The 21,679-nt window shown below is 46.6% G+C and overlaps 1 protein-coding gene across 1 annotated transcript in view; it reads left to right on the top strand.

The window, feature by feature from the left end:
* Nucleotides 1–614: 614 nt before the first annotated feature.
* LOC311148107 (chemokine-like protein TAFA-1) overlaps nt 615–21,679 on the top strand; it is a gene marked incomplete at both ends in the record, with an annotated part of 36,119 nt that continues 15,054 nt past the window's right edge. Inside the window, one exon of the mRNA XM_084185013.1 lies at nt 615–762. Within this exon, the coding sequence (XP_084041139.1) occupies nt 615–762 (148 nt within the window). The remainder of the gene's footprint in view (nt 763–21,679) is intronic.

Here is a 21,679-nt window from a genome sequence, read left to right as displayed (position 1 = left end):
ATTTAAAATATTGAATAATTCTCAACCCAACCCTAACCTTAACCTGGGATCTGCATGTGTCTTGAAGCCCCCTTATTTAAACAGCTTTGTGAGAGACATTATTTGATTGTTGATTCCCATTATGGTTCTCACTGTCACAGTCTTGTGACATCCAAAAGACACCCATAGAAAAGAGTTGGCAGCTAACTGCCAGGAGAGAAATCGTATCTTTTTTATTTCTAATTTTGGTTTAAAGGCAAGCAAGAAGAGATAGTCAGGAGTTGAAGAGAGGGATTCAGCCTGTCAGGGTAAATCTCAGCTGCATGGAAAAAGTCCCCAGGGACCATTCCACATTTGCTGCTGCGCTGTGGCTCAGGGACAAGATAGGGCAGGAATAAAAATAACACAAATGAGCAGTTGATAATCACGCTGAATGATACACTGTTTATTATGATGATTATGTGGAAGTTCATCTGGGTCAATGTGCCAGGACACGGTTTTCTCTGTGTGTTCCTGTGTGTGCGTGCGCGCGTGTGCTTTCATTTGGTCATGAGTGCATCTGTGCTTGCGTGTGTGTTTCTGTGTGTGAGATGATGACCTATGCCATTGACTGTGCTCTCCCCCCGCTATAGCAGATGTGTGCTGTCATGTCCTGGCTGCTTTGCCTGGCCCTCTGGGTCAGTGGGATGGCCATCCAGCTCTGCCAGGCCACCTTCTATGAGACCATACAGCTACAGCAGCACCATGTGACACGGTCTGGAAGGACTTCCATTCACATGATTGGTGAGTCATCAACAACACCCTCCTCCACTTCTACCTCTGCTTTGTTCCACCTTTGAGATGTGTGAATGTAAGTCTAATGGACATTGCAAAAGGTTTTGTCCCTGTTTATAGCCTTTGTATGGATAATTGCAGTACAGAGTACTGGTTGTTTACTGGAACAAGACCGGATAGGGAGAAGGGCTTGGGCAATATACATATATTCTATGTAGAACGTTGTGTGTTCTTTGTAAATAGTCACTTTCCCTAACATCTTGCAGGTTAGTGTTTTTCGTCATGAATCTTGTTCTGGAGGCAGCTCTGCAGAGTGGTCACTAGCTGGCACAGCCACAAAGTCATACAATCTGATTTTAAACCTAACCCTAACCTTAACCCTAACCTTAACCACACTGCTAACCCTTATACCTAACCCTAACCTTAAAATAAGGCCAAAAAGTGAATTTCTGTATTCATACATTCTTACAATATAGCCAATTTTGACTTTGCAGCTGGCCCATCTAGCGGAAGTCGCTCAGCTCTGCCTAAAGGACAAGAGTCATCCCAATAAACGTCAACCTGCTAACCGCTTTAGAAAAGGTTATGGTGTGTGTGGTGTCTGTGGGGGCGTCTTTTGACAAAGCCATTATTTTCTAATGGATGACAGGCTAATAAGCTAGGACTAATAATATAATAATAACATGCCATTTAGCAGACGCTTTTATCCAAAGCGACTTACAGTCATGTGTGCATACATTTTTACGTATGGGTGGTCCCGGGGATCGAACCCACTACCCTGGCGTTACAAGTAGCATGCACTTTGCACTGTGTTACATTTGTCTTTTGTGCACAGAGGTTTTGCTTCAAAAGTCCAAACAAACGTGGCAAGATTGTGTGTTTAGTCATTTTGAGCTACAGTTTGCAGGATCTGACAGAAATATTTACTCTTGGGTCCACCTCAGCCCCAATAACTCCCATGCTGATATATGAGTTAATTTACCAACAAACGATTCTCCTCCTTCTGGTTCGGGTGATTACAATCTCTATGAAATTGAGCTGAATTGAAATTGGACTACTGGTACTTTTGTTTTCAGGAGGCCTGATGAGAGTTATGGATATTGTGAATGGAAGTATACATAAGAGAGAAGCATTTCCAAGCTGTATAGTGAATCTTGTCAAGGCTTTGCACAGATAGCTGTGCCAATGCTTTTAACTGAGCGTGCAGCACTCCTCAGTGGTTGTTATATTTCCAACGCCCTAGTAGTGGTAAAGCATGTCAACTGATCCTTGTATTCAACATTTAATGTCAGTGGTTAGGACAGTAATTCTCACTACACCACCTTTGTTTCATCGCTCAGTCACACGTGAGTGTGCTATCAAATGCAGACAAATACAGGCCAAGCCAAATCCCAGGGCATTATAATATTCCATGTTCGTGTCCTGATGCCTACAGAGGCTACTGAGGCAGCAATAAGGACTGGTTCAAAAGACACTGTGTCACAATATAGCCTCAAATGCACAATTTCAAAGGTTTTACAGATCTTCCTACAGTATTTTTTGACTACTAAAAGTACATTTTGTGTGTTAATTCAAACTTTTTCTTGGGTGAATGTAATGTCAGCACAACATACAGTAGACTAAATGCTTATTGGGTTCTGTTCTTTTCCATGTCAAATCTCCGCTTTAGTGAGATTTATTTGGAGAACGCTGTGAGCCTGATTGGAGTTACTGCTCTCTTGTGAGTCTTTGTTGTTTAGACGCCCCTGATCATAAGCTTTCCTGAAAAGATTGATTGTGCCGGTACTGAAAGCAGCTAATTAGCCTAGCTGCTCCAATCATAAAGCAATGACGGATGAGTAACACAACATGGATGCCATATTAGTAGCTCTAGTCCTTGAGAGTAAAAACTACACAGAGCACTATTTAAAACTAAACAGGGCACCATTTAAAACTAAACAGGGCACCATTTAAAACTAAACAGGGCACCATTTAAAACTACACAGGGCACTATTTAAAACTAAACAGGGCACCATTTAAAACTAAACAGAGCACCATTTAAAACTAAACAGAGCACCATTTAAAACTAAACAGGGCACCATTTAAAACTAAACAGGGCACTATTTAAAACTACACAGATCGCCATTTAAAACTAAACAGGGCACTATTTAAAATTAGAGTGCAATTTAAAACTACACAAAACCCAGTTTAATGGGATGGCCTTGTACACAGATACATAATGCATAGAGACACAGATTAGATGGGACTAATATAGGACTCTAATGCTGAATGTTTCAGTTGCGTGTCTGTCCCATAAACATTTCTAAACAACAATGAAGGAGAATATGTTTGCTGAGCTCGAGGGCCCTAGCTACCAAGTAATTACCTTATGAAATCTCCTCTGAGACATCAGTGCTTATTGCTGTTCTATGAGCTTTGTGATGGTACAGACCATAATTACATTCTCCCATTGAAGAATCAATCACTTGGGATGTTGGCATACAGCTGTAAAGACAATACACTCTACAAACACACATTTCAGACAAGCATTTGAGAGAGATTACAAATTCAACCAAAAATTTGAATACCGGTTAGTTAATCTTGTAGAAAGCATTCAAACCTTAATTTTCTGGATCAGGGGAAAGAGTACAAACCTTGCTATTCCTGAATACCATAATTTGGCTTGTCCTCATGCTAGGATAAATGGAATGCCAGTGTTAAGAGAAACAGAATGGGATGCCTGGATTGACTGTGACATCAGGGCATTTGTTATGTGTTGTGTGTTGTGTGGCTGTTGGATTGGTAGCAGTATTGGGGTTGACGGGTCATGAATTGGTGGCAGGAAGGCCATTGGCTGTAGACCAATCATTGAAGCCGGTGACATGTCTTAAGTTCACAGTGACTGGTACTACCACAGGAAATTGAGATCACAAGGGGCTGGAGATCAGTTGTTTCCTTGCCAATGAAAAGTGTTGGGCTGTAGGGGTAAACAGGTTTCTAAGTATGATAAATGGTAGGCATAGTGCAATGAAAGGTTGTGATTCTTAATATCCTGATTACGGCTAAATGCAACTCACATGGTCCAATATGAACACGAACAACACCTAATTCCAAACAACAGACATTGATTTTGAAAGCCTTGAACAAAGGTTGGTCTACGTGTATAATTGCTTGAGCCAATTTTGAAATATGTATTGCAAAAACAACACAAAGCATCCCAAGGGTCCCAGGGCCAGCACACGCTAACTCTAGCTGGAGGTAGGATTCCTGAATAGATGATTATGTATGTCCAGTGAATCAGGAGGAGGTAGTGTACTCCTCTCCACCCTGCAGCTGTACTTATAGGATGCAGCAGCAGCTGGAGCTTCACTCTCAGACGTGCTGTGGGCTGTTTTACGCTCCTCTGGTGAAAACGGAGCAGTTTGCTGAGCTACGGTCACATGATTCACAAGGTGCCATATTTATTCCGTGCAAGGAGCGTGAACAGCAGCGGGAACCGATTGTGGTTGTCGTGCATGCATAAGGGGCATCGGTTCTGTTTTTAGGGTCATGAGTTGACATGCAACCATCCACCCCCAACAGGGACCATAGGAAACACACTAGAACACTCACACATAAAGCACTCTTGCCACTGTTACAAAGTTTTATTGTGTTTTTCTGATCACACTTTATCTCTAGAACTCATACATAAGGATTTGTCCTATGGTTTGAACTTACTTTACAAACTGAACCATATTGCTCAAAACAAACAAACAAACAACGCCACCTACAATTAATCTGTAGTGATATGGTTATATATAAATGATATGGTTATACAGTATTTAATTGTATGAAAGGGGTGTGTTGACAGGGACTTAGTTTAATATTTAAAATGCTTAATGCTATCTGTCAGACAGTCCATTTCCCCATGTGGTGTGTGTGCACTTAAGAGTGATGTATATAGAGAAGAGGGAAACATAATGCTATCTTAAATTAATCTGGAGTGATTGTGTTGTAATTTTGAAATAGGAGGAAAGATTTGTTTTTAAATGGGAAGAATTCTATTGAGTGGTTGGCCTAAATTTCAGTTCCATCTGAAGGTGTCAACAGAGCCGCCTCTTCCTATACACAGACTACGCGTTGCGTGTACGGCTCCACACACTCTAGCCCCCCCCCCCCCCCCCCCCCCCCAAAAAAAGGAATTCAGTTAGGGTCTCAACTTACTGTTGAGAGTTAGAAAAGTAGAATACACAAGGTGCAATTTCGAAATTTGGTAGTTCATCAGCAGTTTTCCACTTGTTATGTCAGTCCCTCAATTATCCCTGGGCAGTTACATTTTTGGGGGATTGCTAGGTAAGGTAGTCTAACCAGCTATCTAAATCTTGAATTAGGCCTAATCATCACCAAATTACCAACCGGGCACGCAGGGCATGTGTTCAGGGACCCCCCCATTGCATTTGTTAGTCACTCTCACACAGATATGATATGTACATGGCCCTTTAACACTGAACCAAAAAAAGTCCACTGCCAAGAGGGGTGGGGGCACTAAAATGTTTTGCCTGCGAGGTAGGGGGGGCCCCCAACCAAATCTTGCTTAGGGCCCCCAAAATGCTAGAGGCGGCACTGGGTGTGAACAGAGAGACAACAAAGAGGAGTTAGGAGGAGACAGAAGCCTGAGGTGGTCTCACTCATAAACTCCCTCTCACCTACACTACGGCTGGCAGGGTTTGAACTCAGACAGTACTGGGTTGAACTTCACTCGGCTGAATGGTTCTTTCCTAATAGCCCTGAAAATACATCAACATCTTTTTTGTGTACTGGACTCCCAGTATGTTTATTCTCAATACAAATACATACTTAAACTGACAGACACCCAAACATTACACCCCAAATTATATAGAAATCAGAACTGAAACCACACTCGTCAACGTATAATATTTAGATTAGAGGCAGTGGTTATAGGTAGGCTATACCATGTTAATGTTGCTTGCAAGCAACATGTTTTTCATTGTGTATCTCTCTGTAAAAGAGAGTGAGATAAAAAAAAGAAGGAGCAAAAACATTTCCCCATGCTCTCTAACAAAGGAGAGACATAGTACAGCGCTACCTCCTCGCCAGAAACAAACATGAAAAATTGATTGTCAGCAGTCGCAAACAAAGGTTACATCCTTCTAGACAGTGACAGTTTAATAGCCTTACATAATGCCTCCTGCAGGCACATTCTTTTGACTTACATGTCCCTCATCCTCCCCTCAGACCTCTAAGGAGGCTTGGGTTCAAATACTATTTGAAATCTTTCATATACTTTGAGCGTTTGATTCAGTCTGCATGGAGCACCAGGTGTGAGAGGTTTACACTTTTGAGACTTTGCATTGCAACAGGAAAGCTTAATCAAGCACAGGTACAATATTTGAAAAAAATTATAATAGTATTTGAACCCAGGTCTGCCTCTGAGCCAGGAAGCCATGCTCTCACCAGTCTCATCCCAGCCTACCTGCAGTGTCTACGGGAAGTGGCATGCAGCCTGAGCCTCAGGCCCTGCTACATCTGGTACCTGCCAAGCCCACTTTGTCCCAATATTCTCCATACATGCAACAGTGTGACCCCAGGGGACCAACATTCCATACAACTCCATTATGCAGTGATGGAAAAAGTACTCAATTGTCATACTTGAGTAAAAGTAAAGATATCTTCATAGAAAATGACTCAAGTAAAAGTGAAAGTCACCCTGTAAAATACTACTTGAGTAAAAGTCTAAAAGTATTTAGTTTTAAATGTACTTAAGTATCAAAAGTAAATGTAATTACTAAAATATACTTAAGTATCAAAAGTAAAAGTAAAAGTATAAGCCAACCAGACGGCACAATTTTCTTGTTTTTTAAATTTATGGATAGCTAGGGGCACACTCCAACACTCAGAAATCATTTACAAATAAAGCATTTGTGTTTAGTGAGTCCGCCAGATCAGAGGCAGTAGAGATGACCAGGGATGTTCTCTTGATAAGTGTGTGAATTGGACCATTTTCCTGTGCTGCTAATCATTCAAAATGTAACAAGTACTTTTGGGTGTCAGGGAATGTATGGAGTAAAAAGTACATTATTTTCTTCAGGAATGTAATAAAGTAAAAGTAAAGGTTGTCAAAAATATAAATAGTAAAGTAAAGTACAGATACTAAAATAAACCGCTTAAGTAGTACTTTAAAGTATTTTTACCTAAGTACTTTACACCACTGCCATTATGCTATGAGGGAACGTTCTTAGACTAATGCCAGTCTATAAAGTAATATTTCCATATCGTTTGCCACATGCCACATTCATGATAATGGGTTTCTGACAAGACACCGAGGTCTCTTTCAGGGGAGAACTGATGTGCCAGTTTTGGATTTTGGATCTGGGCTACATTTTGTCAGTTATTTTGTGTGAAGAGTAATCATATTTGGATACAACACTTTACACATGCCTGATTATGTTCAGTATAGGCGCGATATTGGATTTTACAATACTCAATACTACATGTTCTCTCTTGGACCAAGTGTGCTTAGTGCTTGTAGATATTGGTTTATACAGCATGTTAATAGAAAACGTACATGCAGCAGCATTGTGCAATGGGCTATGGTTTGTGGTCATAACGTGTGTGTGCAAAATGAATTTCGGAGGCCTAAAGCTTAATTAATTACCCAGCACTCACTCTCCTCTGCCAGCTGTTAGCAGCCTTAGATACTCTGTACGAGGATCCTCATGCATTAATAACCATGCTACATCACTCCCACCAGACTCAGTGGCTACTAGCACAGGGGGTTCTCCAAGAACACACACGTGCACACACACACACACACATACATACACAAACACACACATACACAAACACACACAAAGTGTAGAGTGGAGGGGAATTGTTTTGTTTTGCATGTTGGAGTCAAGGCCACCATCAACACAGTGTCAAACAGCCCCCACATTCAATTTGATCATCCTCTATTCACTTTTCACAATTTCTTCTCCACAACACACTGTGTGAGGATGAAGGGCAGAAGAATGCTGTTCATCCTAACCTTGGATGAGATCATGCCTCAGTGACTGACGGGGCAAGTTGACCCACAGGCAAATGGCTTTGTGTTGCGATATCCATTAGCCACAACATCCACATGACATGTCAACAACAAAAATATGTTGTCAGCCATAGCAAATTCACTACACAGTGGTTGATGTGGTTGGGTAAAAAGGGATGCAGCCCTTACAACAACAATAAAACACATGAAAAAATCACGTGAAAAAAAACGTGGTTTTCAGACACGTGTGAACTTAAATCACATGAAATTTCACCCAAAATTTTTTTTATACTGTATATAAATATATACAGTACCAGTCAAAAGTGTGGACACACCTACTCATTCCAGGGTTTTTCTTTATTGTTTACATTGTATAATAATAGTGAAGACATCAAAACTATGAAATAACACATATGGAATCATGTAGTAACCAAAAAAAGTGTTAAACAAGTCAAAATATATTTTATTTTTGAGATTCTTCAAAGTAGCCACCCTTTGCCTTGATGACAGCTTTGCCCACTCTTGGCATTCTCTCAACCAGCTTCATGAGGTAGTCACCTGGAATGCATTTCAATTAACAGGTGTGCCTTGTTAAAAGTTAATTTGTGGAATTTCTTTCCTTCTTTGTCACGACTTCCGCCGAGGCTGCCTCCCCTCCTTGTTTGGGCAGGTTTTGGTGTTCGGCGTCACCGGCTTACTAGCTACTGCCGATCCATTTATCATCACTCCATTTGTCTTGTCTTCAATCACACACACCTGGTCCTTATTCCCTCATTAGTCATTGTATAAGTGTTTCCTCTGCTTCCTTGTCTGTGTGGGTGATTGTTTATTATGGAGGTTAGTGAAGCTCGGTGGAGCTCGTGTATTTTGTATCGACGGGAGTATTTTCCCGTGTGCCTTGTATTTTCCAGTGCGTCTGTTTTTTGCCCTGGAGTATGGTTGACGCATTTCTGCGTAAACCTGTATTTTGCGGATTAAAGCCTGTTATTCTGTGATTTACTCTCCTGCGCCTGACTCCTTCAACACCACCCCAGCACATTCTTAATGCGTTTGAGCCAATCAGTTGTGTTGTGACAAGGTAGGGGTGGTATACAGAAGATAGCCCTATTTGGTAAAAGACCAAGTCCATATTATGGCAAGAACAGCTCAAATAAGCAAAGAGAAACAACAGTCCATCATTACTTTAAGACATGAAGGTCAGTCAATTTCAATAACTTTTAAAGTTTCTTCAAGTGCATTTGCAAAAACCAGCAAGCACTATGATGAAAGTGGCTCTCATGAGGACCGCCACAGGAAAGGAAGACCCATAGTTACCTCTGCTGCAAAGGAGAAGTTCATTAGAGTTACCAGCCGCAGAAATTGCAGCCCAAATATATGCTTCACATAGTTCAAGTAACAGACATATCTCAACATCAACTGTTCAGAGGAGACTGCATGAATCAGGCCTTCATGGTCGAATTGCTGCAAAGAAACCACTACTAAAGGACACCAATAAGAAGAAGATACTTGCTTGGGCCAAGAAACACGAGCAATGGACATTAGACTGGTAGAAATCTGTCCTTTAGTCTGATGAGTCCAAATTGGAGATTTTGGGTTCCAACTGCCGTGTCTTTGTGAGAGGCAGTGTAGGTGAACGGATGATCTCTGCATGTGTGGTTCCCACTGTGAAGCATGGAGGAGGAGGTGTGATGGTGTGGGGGTGCTTTGCTGGTGACACTGGCTGTAATTTATTTAGCATTCAAGGCACACTTAACCAGCATGGCTACCACAGCGTTCTGCAGTGATACGCCATCCCATCTGGTTTGCACTTAGTGGGACTATCATTTGTTTTTCAACAGGACAATGACCCAACACACCTGCAGGCCGTATAAGGGCTATTTGACCAAGAAGGAGAGTGATGGAGTGCTGCATCAGATTACTTGGCCTCTCAATCACCCGACCTCAAACCAATTGAGATGGTTTGGGCAGAGTGAAGGAAAAGTAGTCAACAAGTGCTCAGCATATGTGGACTGTTGGAAAAGCATTCCAGGTGAAGCTGGTTGAGAGAATGCCAAGAGTGTGCAAAGCTGTCATCAAGGCAAATGGTGGCTACTTGAAGAATCTCAAATATAAAATATATTTTGATTTGTTTAACACTTTTTTGGTTACTACATGATCTCATATGTGTTTTTTCATAGTTTTGATGTCTTCACTATTATTCTACAATGTAGAAAATAGTAAAAATTAAGAAAAACCCTGGAATGAGTAGGTGTTTAAACAGGTTAACATTCACAAGGCCGCAGGGCCAGACGGATTACCAGGACGCATACTCAGAACATGCGCTGACCAGCTGGTAAGTGTCTTCACTGACATTTTCAACCTGTCCCTGACCCAGTCTGTAATACCTACATGTTTCAAGCAGACCACCATAGTCCTTGTACCCAATAACGCCAAGGGAACCTGTCTACATTACTATCGCCCCATAGCACTCACATCTGTAGCCATGAAATCCTTTGAAAGGCTGGTCATGGCTCACATCAACACCATCATCCCAGAAACCCTGGACCCACTCCAATTCGCACACCGCCCCAACAGATCCACAGATGACGTAATCTCTATTGGACTCCATACTGCCCTCTCTCACCTGGACAAGAGGAACACCTACAGTGAGCTCCAAAAGTATTGGGACAGTGACACATTTTGTTGTTGTTTTGGCTCTGTACTCTAGCACTTTGGATTTGAAATTATACAATGACTATGAGGTTAAAGTGCAGATTGTCAGCTTTAATTTGTGTTACACCCTGATCTTTTTCACCTGTCTTGTGCTTGTCTCCACCCCCCACCAGGTGTCTCCCATTTGTTCCCATTATCCCCCGGTGTTTTATTCTGCCTGTTGCCAGTTCGTCTTGTCTCGTCAAGTCTACCAGCGTGGTGTTCCGTACTCCTGTTTTTTTTCCTAGTTCCTGTTTTCTAGTCCTCCCGGTTCCGACCTTTTCTGCCTGCCCTGACACTGAGCCCGCCTGCCATACCATTCAGCCTGCCCTGACACTGAGCCCGCCTGCCATACCATTCAGCCTGCCCTGACCTCGAGCCTGCCTGCCGCCCTGTACCTTTCGGACTCAGACCTGGTTTACGAACTTCTGCCTGTCCTCGAACTACCTCTTGCCTGCCCCTTGTATTTTAATAAATATCAGAGAATCGAACCATCTGCCCCCTGTGTCTGCATCTGGGTCTCATCCTGTGTCGTTATAATTTGAGTATATTTTCATCCATATCAGGTGAACCATTTAGAAATTACTGCACTTTTTGTACATAGTCCCCCCATTTTAGGGGAGCAAAAGTATTGGGACAAATCCATTTATTTGTGCATTAAAGTAGTAAAAAGTAAAGTAATTGGTCCCATATTCATAGCACGCAATGATTACATCAAGCTTGTGACTCTATAAACGTGTTGGATGCATTTGCTGTTTGTTTTGGTTGTGTTTGAGATTATTTTGTGCCCAATAGAAATTCATGGTAAATAATGTATTGTGTCATTTTGGAGTCACTTTTATTGTAAAAAAGAATAGAATGTGTTTGTAAACACTTCTACATTAATGTGGATGCTACCATGATTACGGATAATCCTGAATGAATCTTGAATAATGATGAGGGAGAAAGTTACAGAGGTATAAACTTCATACCCCCCCAAAAATGCTAACCTCCCCCGTTATTGTAATGGTGAGAGGTTAGCATGTCTTGGGGGTAGGATATTTGTGCATCTGTAACATTCTCACTCATAATTATTCACGATTAATTCAGGACTATCTGTAATCATGGTAGCATCCACATTAATGTAGAAGTGTTTCAAAGTCCTTGAGAGTCACCCGTGCGTCAATCTAAGTAACATAATAAAAAAATCACCATCAAATACCGTCAGTTTAAGCTAGAGATATCAGGTGTTTTGCATGGGCTGCGACTCAATCCACCTCATCCGCCGCCTATGTTGGCCTTCCGCATCTGCGGTGGAAGGTGGGCGAGCTACAGCGGTGTTTGTCAGACCATGAGACATCCCAGAAATCGGTCTTCTCATGAAAACGTCTGTATGTCCCCCCCAAATAGTCCGGGTAGCCATGATAAGCTGTTCAGGAGTCTTATGGCTTGGGGGTAGAAGCTGTTAAGAAGCCTTTTGGACCTAGACTTGGTGCTCCGGTACCGCTTGCCGTGCGGTAGCAGAGAGAACAGTCTATGACTAGGGTGGCAGGAGTCTTTGATAATTTTTAGGGCCTTCCTCCGACACCGCCTGGTATAGAGGTCCTGAATGGCAGGAAGCTTGGCCCCAGTGATGTACTGGGCCGTACGCACTACCCTCTGTAGTGCCTTGCGGTCGGAGGACGAGCAGTTGCCATACCAGACGGTGACGCAACCAGTCAGGATGCTCTCGATGGTGCAGCTGTATAACTTTTGAGGATCTGATGACCCATGCCAAATCTTTTCAGTCTCCTGAGGGGGAATAGGCTTTGTCGTGCCCTCTTCACAACTGTCTTGGTGTGTTTGGACCATGATAATTTGTTGGTGATGTGGACACCAAGGAACTTGAAGCTCTCAACCTGTTCCACTACAGCCCTGTCGATGAGAATGGGGCCGTGCTCAGTCCTCTTTTTTTTCCCTGTAGTCCACAATCATCTCCTTTGTCTTGAGCACGTTGAGGGAGCGGTTGTAATCCTGGTACCACACGGCCAGGTCTCTGACCTCCTCCCTATAGGCTGTCTCATCATTGTCGGTGATCAGGCCTACCACTGTAGTATCGTCTGCAAACTTAATGATGGTATTGGAGTTGTGCCTGGCCATGCAGTCATGGGTGAACAGGGAGTACAGGAGGGGACTGAGCACGCACCCCTGAGGGGCCCCCGTGTTGAGGATCAGTGTGGCAGATGTGTTGTTACCTACCCTTACCACCTGGGGGCGGCCCGTCAGGAAGTCCAGGATCCAGTTGCAGAGGGAGGTGTTTAGTCCCAGGATCCTTAGCTTAGTGATGAGCTTTGAGGGCACTATGGTGTTGAACGCTGAGCTGTAGTCAATGAATAGCATTCTCACATAGGTGTTCCTCTTGTCCAGGTGGGAAAGGGCAGTGTGGAGTGCAATAGAGATTGCATCATTTGTGGATCTGTTGGGGCGGTAAGCAAATTGGAGTGGGTCTAGGGTTTCTGGGATAATGGTGTTGATGTGAGCCATGACCAGCCTTTCAAAGCACTTCATGGCTACAGAAGTGAGTGCTACGGGTCGGTAGTCATTTAGAGAGGTTATCTTAGTGTTCTCCCTTTGTAGTCTGTAATAGTTTTCAAGCCCTGTCACATCCGACGAGCGTCAGAGCCGGTGTAGTACGATTCAATCTTAGTCCTGTATTGACTCTTTGCCTGTTTGATGGCTCGTCGGAGAGCATAGGGGGATTTCTTATAAGCGTCCGGGTTAGAGTCCCGCTCCTTGAAGGCGGCAGCTCTACCCTTTAGCTCACAAGGCGCTGCCCGGACTATCTGCATTGACCCTTTTTGCACTAAATTTTATAACTCATACGCTTCTGCGACTGTTCATTATCTCACTTTATTCCTAGTTATATGTACATACACTATATATACAAAGTATGTGGACACACTTTACATTTACATTTACATTATTTAGCAGACGCTCTTATCCAGAGCGACTTACAAATTGGTGCATTCAACTTATGATAGCCAGTGGGACAACCACTTTTCTTCTTTTTTTATGGGGGGGTGGGGGGGGGGGGGGGGGTAGAAGGATTACTTTATACTATTCCAGGTATTCCTTAAAGAGGTAGGGATTCAAGTGTCTCCGGAAGGTGGTCAGTGACTCCGCTGTCCTGGCGTCGTGGGGGAGCTTGTTCCACCATTGGGGTGCCAGAGCAGCGAATAGCTTTGACTGGGCTGAGCGGGAACTGTGCTTCCGTAGAGGTAGGGGAGCTAGCAGGCCAGAGGTGGATGAACGTAGTGCCCTCGTTTGGGAGTAGGATCAGAGCCTGAAGGTAAGGAGGTGCCGTTCCCCTCACAGCTCCGTCGGCAAGCACCATGGTCTTGTAGTAGATGCGAGCCTCAACTGGAAGCCAGTGGAGTGTGCGGAGGAGCGGGTTGACATGAGAGAACTTGGGAAGGTTGAACACCAGACGGGCTGCAGCGTTCTGGATAAGTTGTAGGGGTTTAAATTAGTAGATTTTGCTATTTCAGCCACACCCGTTGCTGACAGGTGTATAATATTGAGCACACCGCCATGCAATCTCCATAGACAAACATTGGCTGTAGAATGGCCTTACTGAAGAGCTTAGTGACTTTCAATGTGGCACCGTAATAGGATGCCACCTTTCCAACAAGTCAGTTCGTCAAATTTCTGCCCTGCTAGAGCTGCCCCGGTCAACAGGAAGTGCTGTTATTGTGAAGTGGAAACATCTAGGAGCAACAACGGCTCAGCCGCGAAGTGGTAGGCCACACAATCTCACAGAATGGGACCGCCGAGTGCTGTAGCGCGTAAAAATTGTCTGTCCTCGGTTGCAATACTCACTACCGTGTTCCAAACTGCCTCTGGAAGCAACGTCAGCACAATAAGTGTTTGTCGGGAGCTTCATGAAATGGGTTTTCCATGGCCGAGCAGCCGTACACAAGCCTAAGATCACCATGCACAATGCCAAGCGTCGGCTGGAGTGGTGTGAAGCTTGGACTCTAGAGCAGTGGAAATGCGTTCTCTGGAGTGATGAATCATGCTTTTCCATCTGGCAGTCCAACAGACAAATCTGGGTTTGGCGGATGCCAGGAGAATGCTACCTGCCCAAATGCATAGTGCCAACTGTAGGAGGAACAATGGTCTGGGGCTGTTTCTCATGGTTCGGGCTAGGCCCTTAGTTCCAGTGAAGGGAAATCGTAACGCTACAGCATACAATGACATTCTAGACGATTGTGTGCTTCCAACTTTGTGGCAACAGTTTAGGGAAGGCCGTTCCCTGTTTCAGTATGACAATGCCCCCATGCACAAAGCGAGGTCCATACAGAAATTGTTTGTCGAGATCGGTGTGGAAGAACCTGACTGGCCTACACAGAGCCCTGACCTCAACCCCGTCAAACACATTTGCGATGAATTGGAACGTTGACTGCGAGCCAGGCCTAACCTCTTCTGGCTAAATGGAAGTCCCCGCAGCAATGTTCCAACATCTAGTGGAAAGCCTTCCCAGAAGAGTGGAGGCTGTTGTAGCAGCAAATGGGGGACCAACTCCATATTAATGCCCATGATTTAGGAATTAGATATTTGATGAGCAGGTGTCCACATACTTTTGGTCATGTAGTGTATCTACCTGTCACGATCGTCTGAAGGAGGAGACCAATGCGCAGCGTTGCGAGTGAACATGATATTTATTAAATAACGTACTCACGAAAACAAAACAAAAGACGATACGTGAAGTTCAAAATACTGATACAGACTAACAGCAACACGGAAACAATAACCCACAAAACAAAGGTGAAAACACACAGAATATATATGGCTCCCAATCAGAGATAACGAGCCGACAGCTGACACTCGTTACCTCCGATTGGGAGTCATTAACCAATCACCACTAAATACAAACAAAATGAAACTCACCCATCCCCAACACCACCAAATGAGATACACCCTGGCTCACATATACAAGTCCTAGAGCCAGAGTGTCACAGTACCCCCCCCTAAAGGTGCGAACTCCGGGCGCACCAACATCAGGACTAGGGGAGGGTCTGGGTGGGCGTCTGTCCATGGTGGCGGTTCTGGCCCCGGTCGTGATCCCCACCCCACCACAGTCACAACCTGCTTCGGTAGCCTCCTCCCAATGACCACCCTCCAACTAACCCCACCTGGACTAAGGGGCAACACCGGACTAAGGGGCAGCATCGGCCTAAGGGGCAGCACCGGGATAAGGGGCAGCACCGGGATAAGGGGCAGCACCGGAACAAGGGGCAGCACCGGGCTAAGGGGCAGCACCGGACTAAGGGGCCGCACCGGGCTAAGGGGCAGCACCGGACTAAGGGGCAGCACCGGGCTAAGGGGCAGCACCTGACTAGATGGCGGATCCTGGCTGGCTGGCTCTCGCGGATCCTGGCGGGACGGCTCTGGCGGATCCTGGCGGGACGGCTCTGGCGGATCCTGGCGGGACGGCTCTGGCGGATCCTGGCGGGACGGCTCTGGCGGATCCTGGCGGGACGGCTCTGGCGGATCCCGGCGGGACGGCTCTGGCGGATCCCGGCGGGACGGCTCTGGCGGATCCAGGCTGGACGGCTCTGGCGGATCCTGGCTGGACGGCTCTGGCGGATCCTGGCTGGACGGCTCTGGCGGATCCTGGCTGGACGGCTCTGGCGGATCCTGGCTGGACGGCTCTGGCGGATCCTGGCTGGACGGCTCTGGTGGATCCTGGCTAGACGGCTCTGGCGGATCCTGGCTGGACGACTCTGGCGGATCCTGGCTGGACGGCTCTGGCGGATCCTGGCTGGCTGACGGATCTGGCTGCTCATGGCTGGCTGACGGATCTGGCTGCTCATGGCTGGCTGACGGATCTGGCTGCTCATGGCTGGCTGACGGATCTGGCTGCTCATGGCTGGCTGACGGATCTGGCTGCTCATGGCTGGCTGACGGGTCTGGCTGCTCATGGCTGGCTGACGGGTCTGGCTGCTCATGGCTGGCTGACGGATCTGGCTGCTCATGGCTGGCTGACGGATCTGGCTGCTCATGGCTGGCTGACGGATCTGGCTGCTCATGGCTGGCTGACGGATCTGGCTGCTCATGGCTGGCTGACGGATCTGGCTGCTCATGGCTGGCTGACGGATCTGGCTGCTCATGGCCGGCTGACGGATCTGGCTGCTCATGGCTGGCTGACGGATCTGGCTGCTCATGGCTGGTTGACAGATCTGGCTGCTCATGGCTGGCTGATGGTGCTGGCTGGGAGGCTGGCGGTGGAGGCGGACCCCAGCCTCGGATTGCAGTCATCACCTCCAGCAGGGCGGCTCCCATCTGCAGGAGCTGCTCTTTCTGGTCCCGAACCTGAGCTTCCAGTCTAGTATGGGTTGCGTCGGCTCCTGCTGATTCCATAGCAGGTGTATGATTCTGTCTGGCGGAAGGCTCTAGCGGCTCCTGTCTGGCGGAAGGCTCTAGCGGCTCCGATCTGGCGGACGGCTCTGAAGGCTCATGGCAGACGGGCGGCTTTGCAGGCTCAGTACAGACGGGCGGCTTATGCAGCGCTTGACAGACGGGCAGTTCAGACGCCATAGGGCCGACGGGCAGTTCAGGCGCCGTTGGGCAGACGGCCAGTTCAGGCGCCGTTGGGCAGACGGCCAGTTCAGGCGCCGTTGGGCAGACGGCAGACTCTGGCCGACTGGTGACGCACCCCGTAGGATTCGTGCGTGGAGCAGGAACAGGCCGGGCTGGGCTGGCGACGCGCACCGTATCCCTGGTGCGAGTGGCCGGAACAGGCCGGGCCGGGCTGGCGACGCACATCGTGGACCTGGTGCGTGGAGTAGGAACAGGCCGGTCCGTACCGGGAACACACACCACTGGCCTTAACTGGGGATCAGGAACGGGCCGGACCGGACTGGTAACACACTTCAGTCTCTCATGCCGTGCCACAACAACTTCCCTCCTTCTACTCGCCAATGACTCCCGTACTCCGTTAGCCTTCTCTCCTTTTCTCCCTGTGGCAGCCTCCTGCTGCTCCGTCGCCCAAGCCATGTGCCCCCCCCCAAAAATTTATTGGGGTTGCCTCTCTTCCACGGGCTTCCAGCCTCGCCTTCGCGCTGCCTCCTCGTACCACCTCCTCTCGGCTTTGGCTGCCTCCAGCTCTTCACGAGGGCGGTGATATTCCTCCGGTTGTGCCCAAGGACCCTTTCCAGCCCGAATCTCCTCCCATGTCCAAAAATCCTTAGGAGGCGTCCATAACTCCTGTGTCCAGACCCTTTGCTCCTGGACGCGCTGCTTGGTCCTTGTTTGGTGGGTTATTCTGTCACGATCGTCTGAAGGAGGAGACCAATGCGCAGCGTTGCGAGTGAACATGATATTTATTAAATAACGTACTCACGAAAACAAAACAAAAGACGATACGTGAAGTTCAAAATACTGATACAGACTAACAGCAACACGGAAACAATAACCCACAAAACAAAGGTGAAAACACACAGAATATATATGGCTCCCAATCAGAGATAACGAGCCGACAGCTGACACTCGTTACCTCCGATTGGGAGTCATTAACCAATCACCACTAAATACAAACAAAATGAAACTCACCCATCCCCAACACCACCAAATGAGATACACCCTGGCTCACATATACAAGTCCTAGAGCCAGAGTGTCACACTACCTCAATTACCTCGTACCCCTGCACATCGACTCGGTACTGGTACCCCATGTATATGGTCAAGTTATCGTTACTCATTGTGTATTTATTATTACTTTTATTATTCCGTGTTTTACTTTTCAATTATTTCTGTATATTGTTGGGAAGTGCCCGTAAGTAAGCATTTCACTGTTAGTCCACACCAATTGTTTACGAACCATGTGACATTAAAAAAAAGAAAATGATTTGGGATGAATGTGCCAAAACTTGCACCTGGAAAAAGGTAGTGAAAGCAAAGTCCAGGGTAACATAAAAAAATATAGGGAAAATTGCAGGAAAAAAAAAATCTCTGAAAAGTCAATTTACAATTAATTTGCTCTCACATAAAAAAAATATTTCCTTGCAATATTTGGGTTTTCTACTACTTTTGAGTCTATGTTTTGCTTTCAATTTCATTCTTTTTGTTAGTAATGCTAAGATTTTCATTCTCAAAGTTATGCTGGATATTAATGGCACAACAGTAACTCACTCACTAGAGGATTGCAGCATATAATAACACTATTACTCTATTAAAGGTGTTTAAAGCGGCAATCCTTAATTGAAACATTAACAAAGTGGCCTCCCCGCCACAGTTGCGGTAAAAAGCTGAGGAATGGGGCTGGAGAAATGCAACCACTCTCAAATCCATAGACAATGCTATGGATGCAAGGACTGACCGTCCATTATATCGAATGTACAGTATAGTTTTAACCATGTTGTGATAGGAGATGACGTCACACTGTCATTCCACATCGTCACGTCACCCCTTCACCGGATCGTCTTGGGATTGCCCTGGCTCAGACTACACAACCCCACCATCAATTGGATCACCAAGAGGATCACAGCCTGGTCCACCTCATGCCGGAAGACCTGCCTGCTGGTGGTTTGTTGTTCCACGTCAGTGGAGAGTCCAGAGTCCGCCCTCCAGCCCAACATTCCACGTGAGTACGCAGATCTCTCCGATATCTTCTCTTCATCTAAGGCTATGTGTCTCCCTCCTCACAGGCCCTGGGACTGCGCCATTGACCTGCTGGAGGGACAACACCCCTCAAAGAGTCGCATTTACCCCCTTTCCATGGCGGAGACTGAGGCCATGGAGAAGTATGTGGCGGAGACCCTGACACAGGTTCATCAGATGCTCTACCTCTCCTGCCTCTGCCAGCTTCTTCTTCGTGGCTAAAAAAGATGGAGGACTGAGACCATGCATTGACTACAGGGGGTTGAACGCAGTCACCAAGTACCGATACCCCCTCCCTCTGGTTCCGTCGGCCATCGAGCAGCTACAAGGGACTGGTACTTTACCAAGTTGGACCTGAGGAGTGCCTACAACCTGATCTGAATCCGGGAAGGAGACCAATGTGTCGGAGGAAACTGACGACCGAAGTCAGCCTGTAGGCACCTGGCCCGCCACAAGGAGTCGCTAGAGCGCGATGAGCCAAGTAAAGCCCCTCTGGCCAAACCCTCCCCTAACCCGGACGACACTGGGCCAATTGTGTGCCGCCCTATGGGACACCCGGTCACGGCCGGTTGTGACACAGACTAGGATCGAACCCGGATCTGACGCCTCAAGCACTGCGATGTAGTCCCTTAGACCGCTGCGTCACTCGGGAGGCCTCGTCTGCAAACTTAATGATAGGAGGAGACTAAACACGCACCCATGAGGACCCCCGTGTTGAGAGTCAGCGTTGCGGATGTGTTGATGCCCACCCTCACCACCTGGGGGTGGCTCTAATCAGTATTCCAATTTTAATGTTGTGAGTCTGGTGTGTATCTCAGTGAGAAGTCAGGACTCTTAGGCCTTCCTCAAAAAAGATCCCCCCCATCAGATTATGTTTGGGATATAGCTGTAACAACCCCAAAACAAATGAATTTGGGATTTTCTTATATAATTTTTAATCTGCAGTGTATTTTCTTGTCCTAGTTAATGATGCCTATCCATTGCAAAAAAGGTGTTAAGCCATTTAACCCTAACCCCAACCGTAACCTAGCTTCATGTCCAGACCCCGGCTCAACCCCAACCATGGCCATAACCCTAACCCTAACCGTAAACCTGACCCTAACTCTTACCCTTGCTTCATGTCCACACCACGGTTCAACCCTAACCCTAGACATAACCCTAACATGCTACCCAGACCGCACGCGCGCATGCGCCATCGGGCGCAAGTTGATTTTGTCCCCACACACCAGACACAATCAGGACACGCAGGTTGAAATATCAAAACAAACTCTGAACCAATTATATTAATTTCGGGACAGGTCGAAAAGCATTAAACATTTATGGCAATTTAGCTAGCTAGCTTGCTGTTGCTAGTTAATTTGTCCTGGGATATAAACATTGGGTTGTTATTTTACCTGAAATGCACAAGGTCCTGTACTCCGACAATTAATCCACAGATAAAACGGTAAAAGTTAGTTTTCTAGTAATCTCTCCTCCTTCAGGCTTGGACTCCTGGACTTTATATGGCGGTTGGCAACCAACTTTATGGTGCATTACCACAACCAACTGGACTGGAGCGTAGACCTTAGTTCATCTTTCAATCACCCACGTGGGTAGATGCTCCTAAAAACCAATGAGGAGATGGGAGAGGAAGGACTTGCAGCGTGTTAAGCGTCACAAATAGAACCAAGTTCTATTTTAGCGCCTGGCCACACAGACGCTCGTTGACGCGCGCGAGCAGTGTGGGTGCAATGATTGAATAACATGTGTACATTTATTTTGCAACGCTCGCGCACGCGACACATGAGGTGTCAGCATGTGACCCTTTGTCACGGTTTCGGCCGAGGCTGCTCCTCCTCCTGGTTCGGGCAGGCTTCGGCGGTCGTCGTCCCCGGAGTACTAGCTGCCACCGATCTATGTTTCATGTTCGTTTGGTTTTGTCTTGATGTTGTACACCTGTGTCTTGTTAGTCCTCGTTAGTGTCCTATTTAGTTCTCGTTGTGTATGTTTGTCTTTGTGTGTGATTGCTCTTCTGTTTCGTGTTGGAGCTACGTACTTCCCTCCAGTGTTTTGGAGAGGTTTTTCGCACATGTTAGTGCGCCGTTTGATTGACGCCTGTGTGCGCCGTTATTTCGCCTTCGGGCTTATTGTGCTTATTTTCTACGTGAATATTGCACTAAAGTCTTTTGGACTGAGCTTCTGCGTCCTGCGCTTGATTCATGCACCACACCCACCTTCAGCACCCCTTGACAGAATCACACACCAAAATGGAATCAGCAGGATCTGCAGTTACGCCTGAGTCGCTCGAGGAGCATGTTCGCGGCCAAGATGACCAGATACGACAACTGGGGACCGCTCTACAGGACGTCATCAACACCCTGCACCGATGGGAGGCCAGCGGGGTACCCACACCTCCACCTACCCTGCCAACCCCATCGGCCGGTCCACCAGTCCCAGGTCTGGAACCCAGGGGGATTCGGCTCTCGCTCCCGAGGGCGTATGACGGAACAGCTGCCGGGTGTCAGGGGTTCCTCCTGCAGGTGGAGCTCTACCTGGTCACTGTACACCCGGTGCCCTCGGGACATGAGAGCGTTTCCGCCCTCATCTCCTGTCTCACGGGCAAGGCGTTGGAGT

Source organism: Coregonus lavaretus (genome assembly GCF_964263955.1).
Source record: "Coregonus lavaretus genome assembly, chromosome: 20".
In the NCBI taxonomy this organism is placed as follows: Eukaryota; Metazoa; Chordata; class Actinopteri; order Salmoniformes; family Salmonidae; genus Coregonus; species Coregonus lavaretus.
This window is presented reverse-complemented; position numbering and strand designations above follow the sequence as displayed.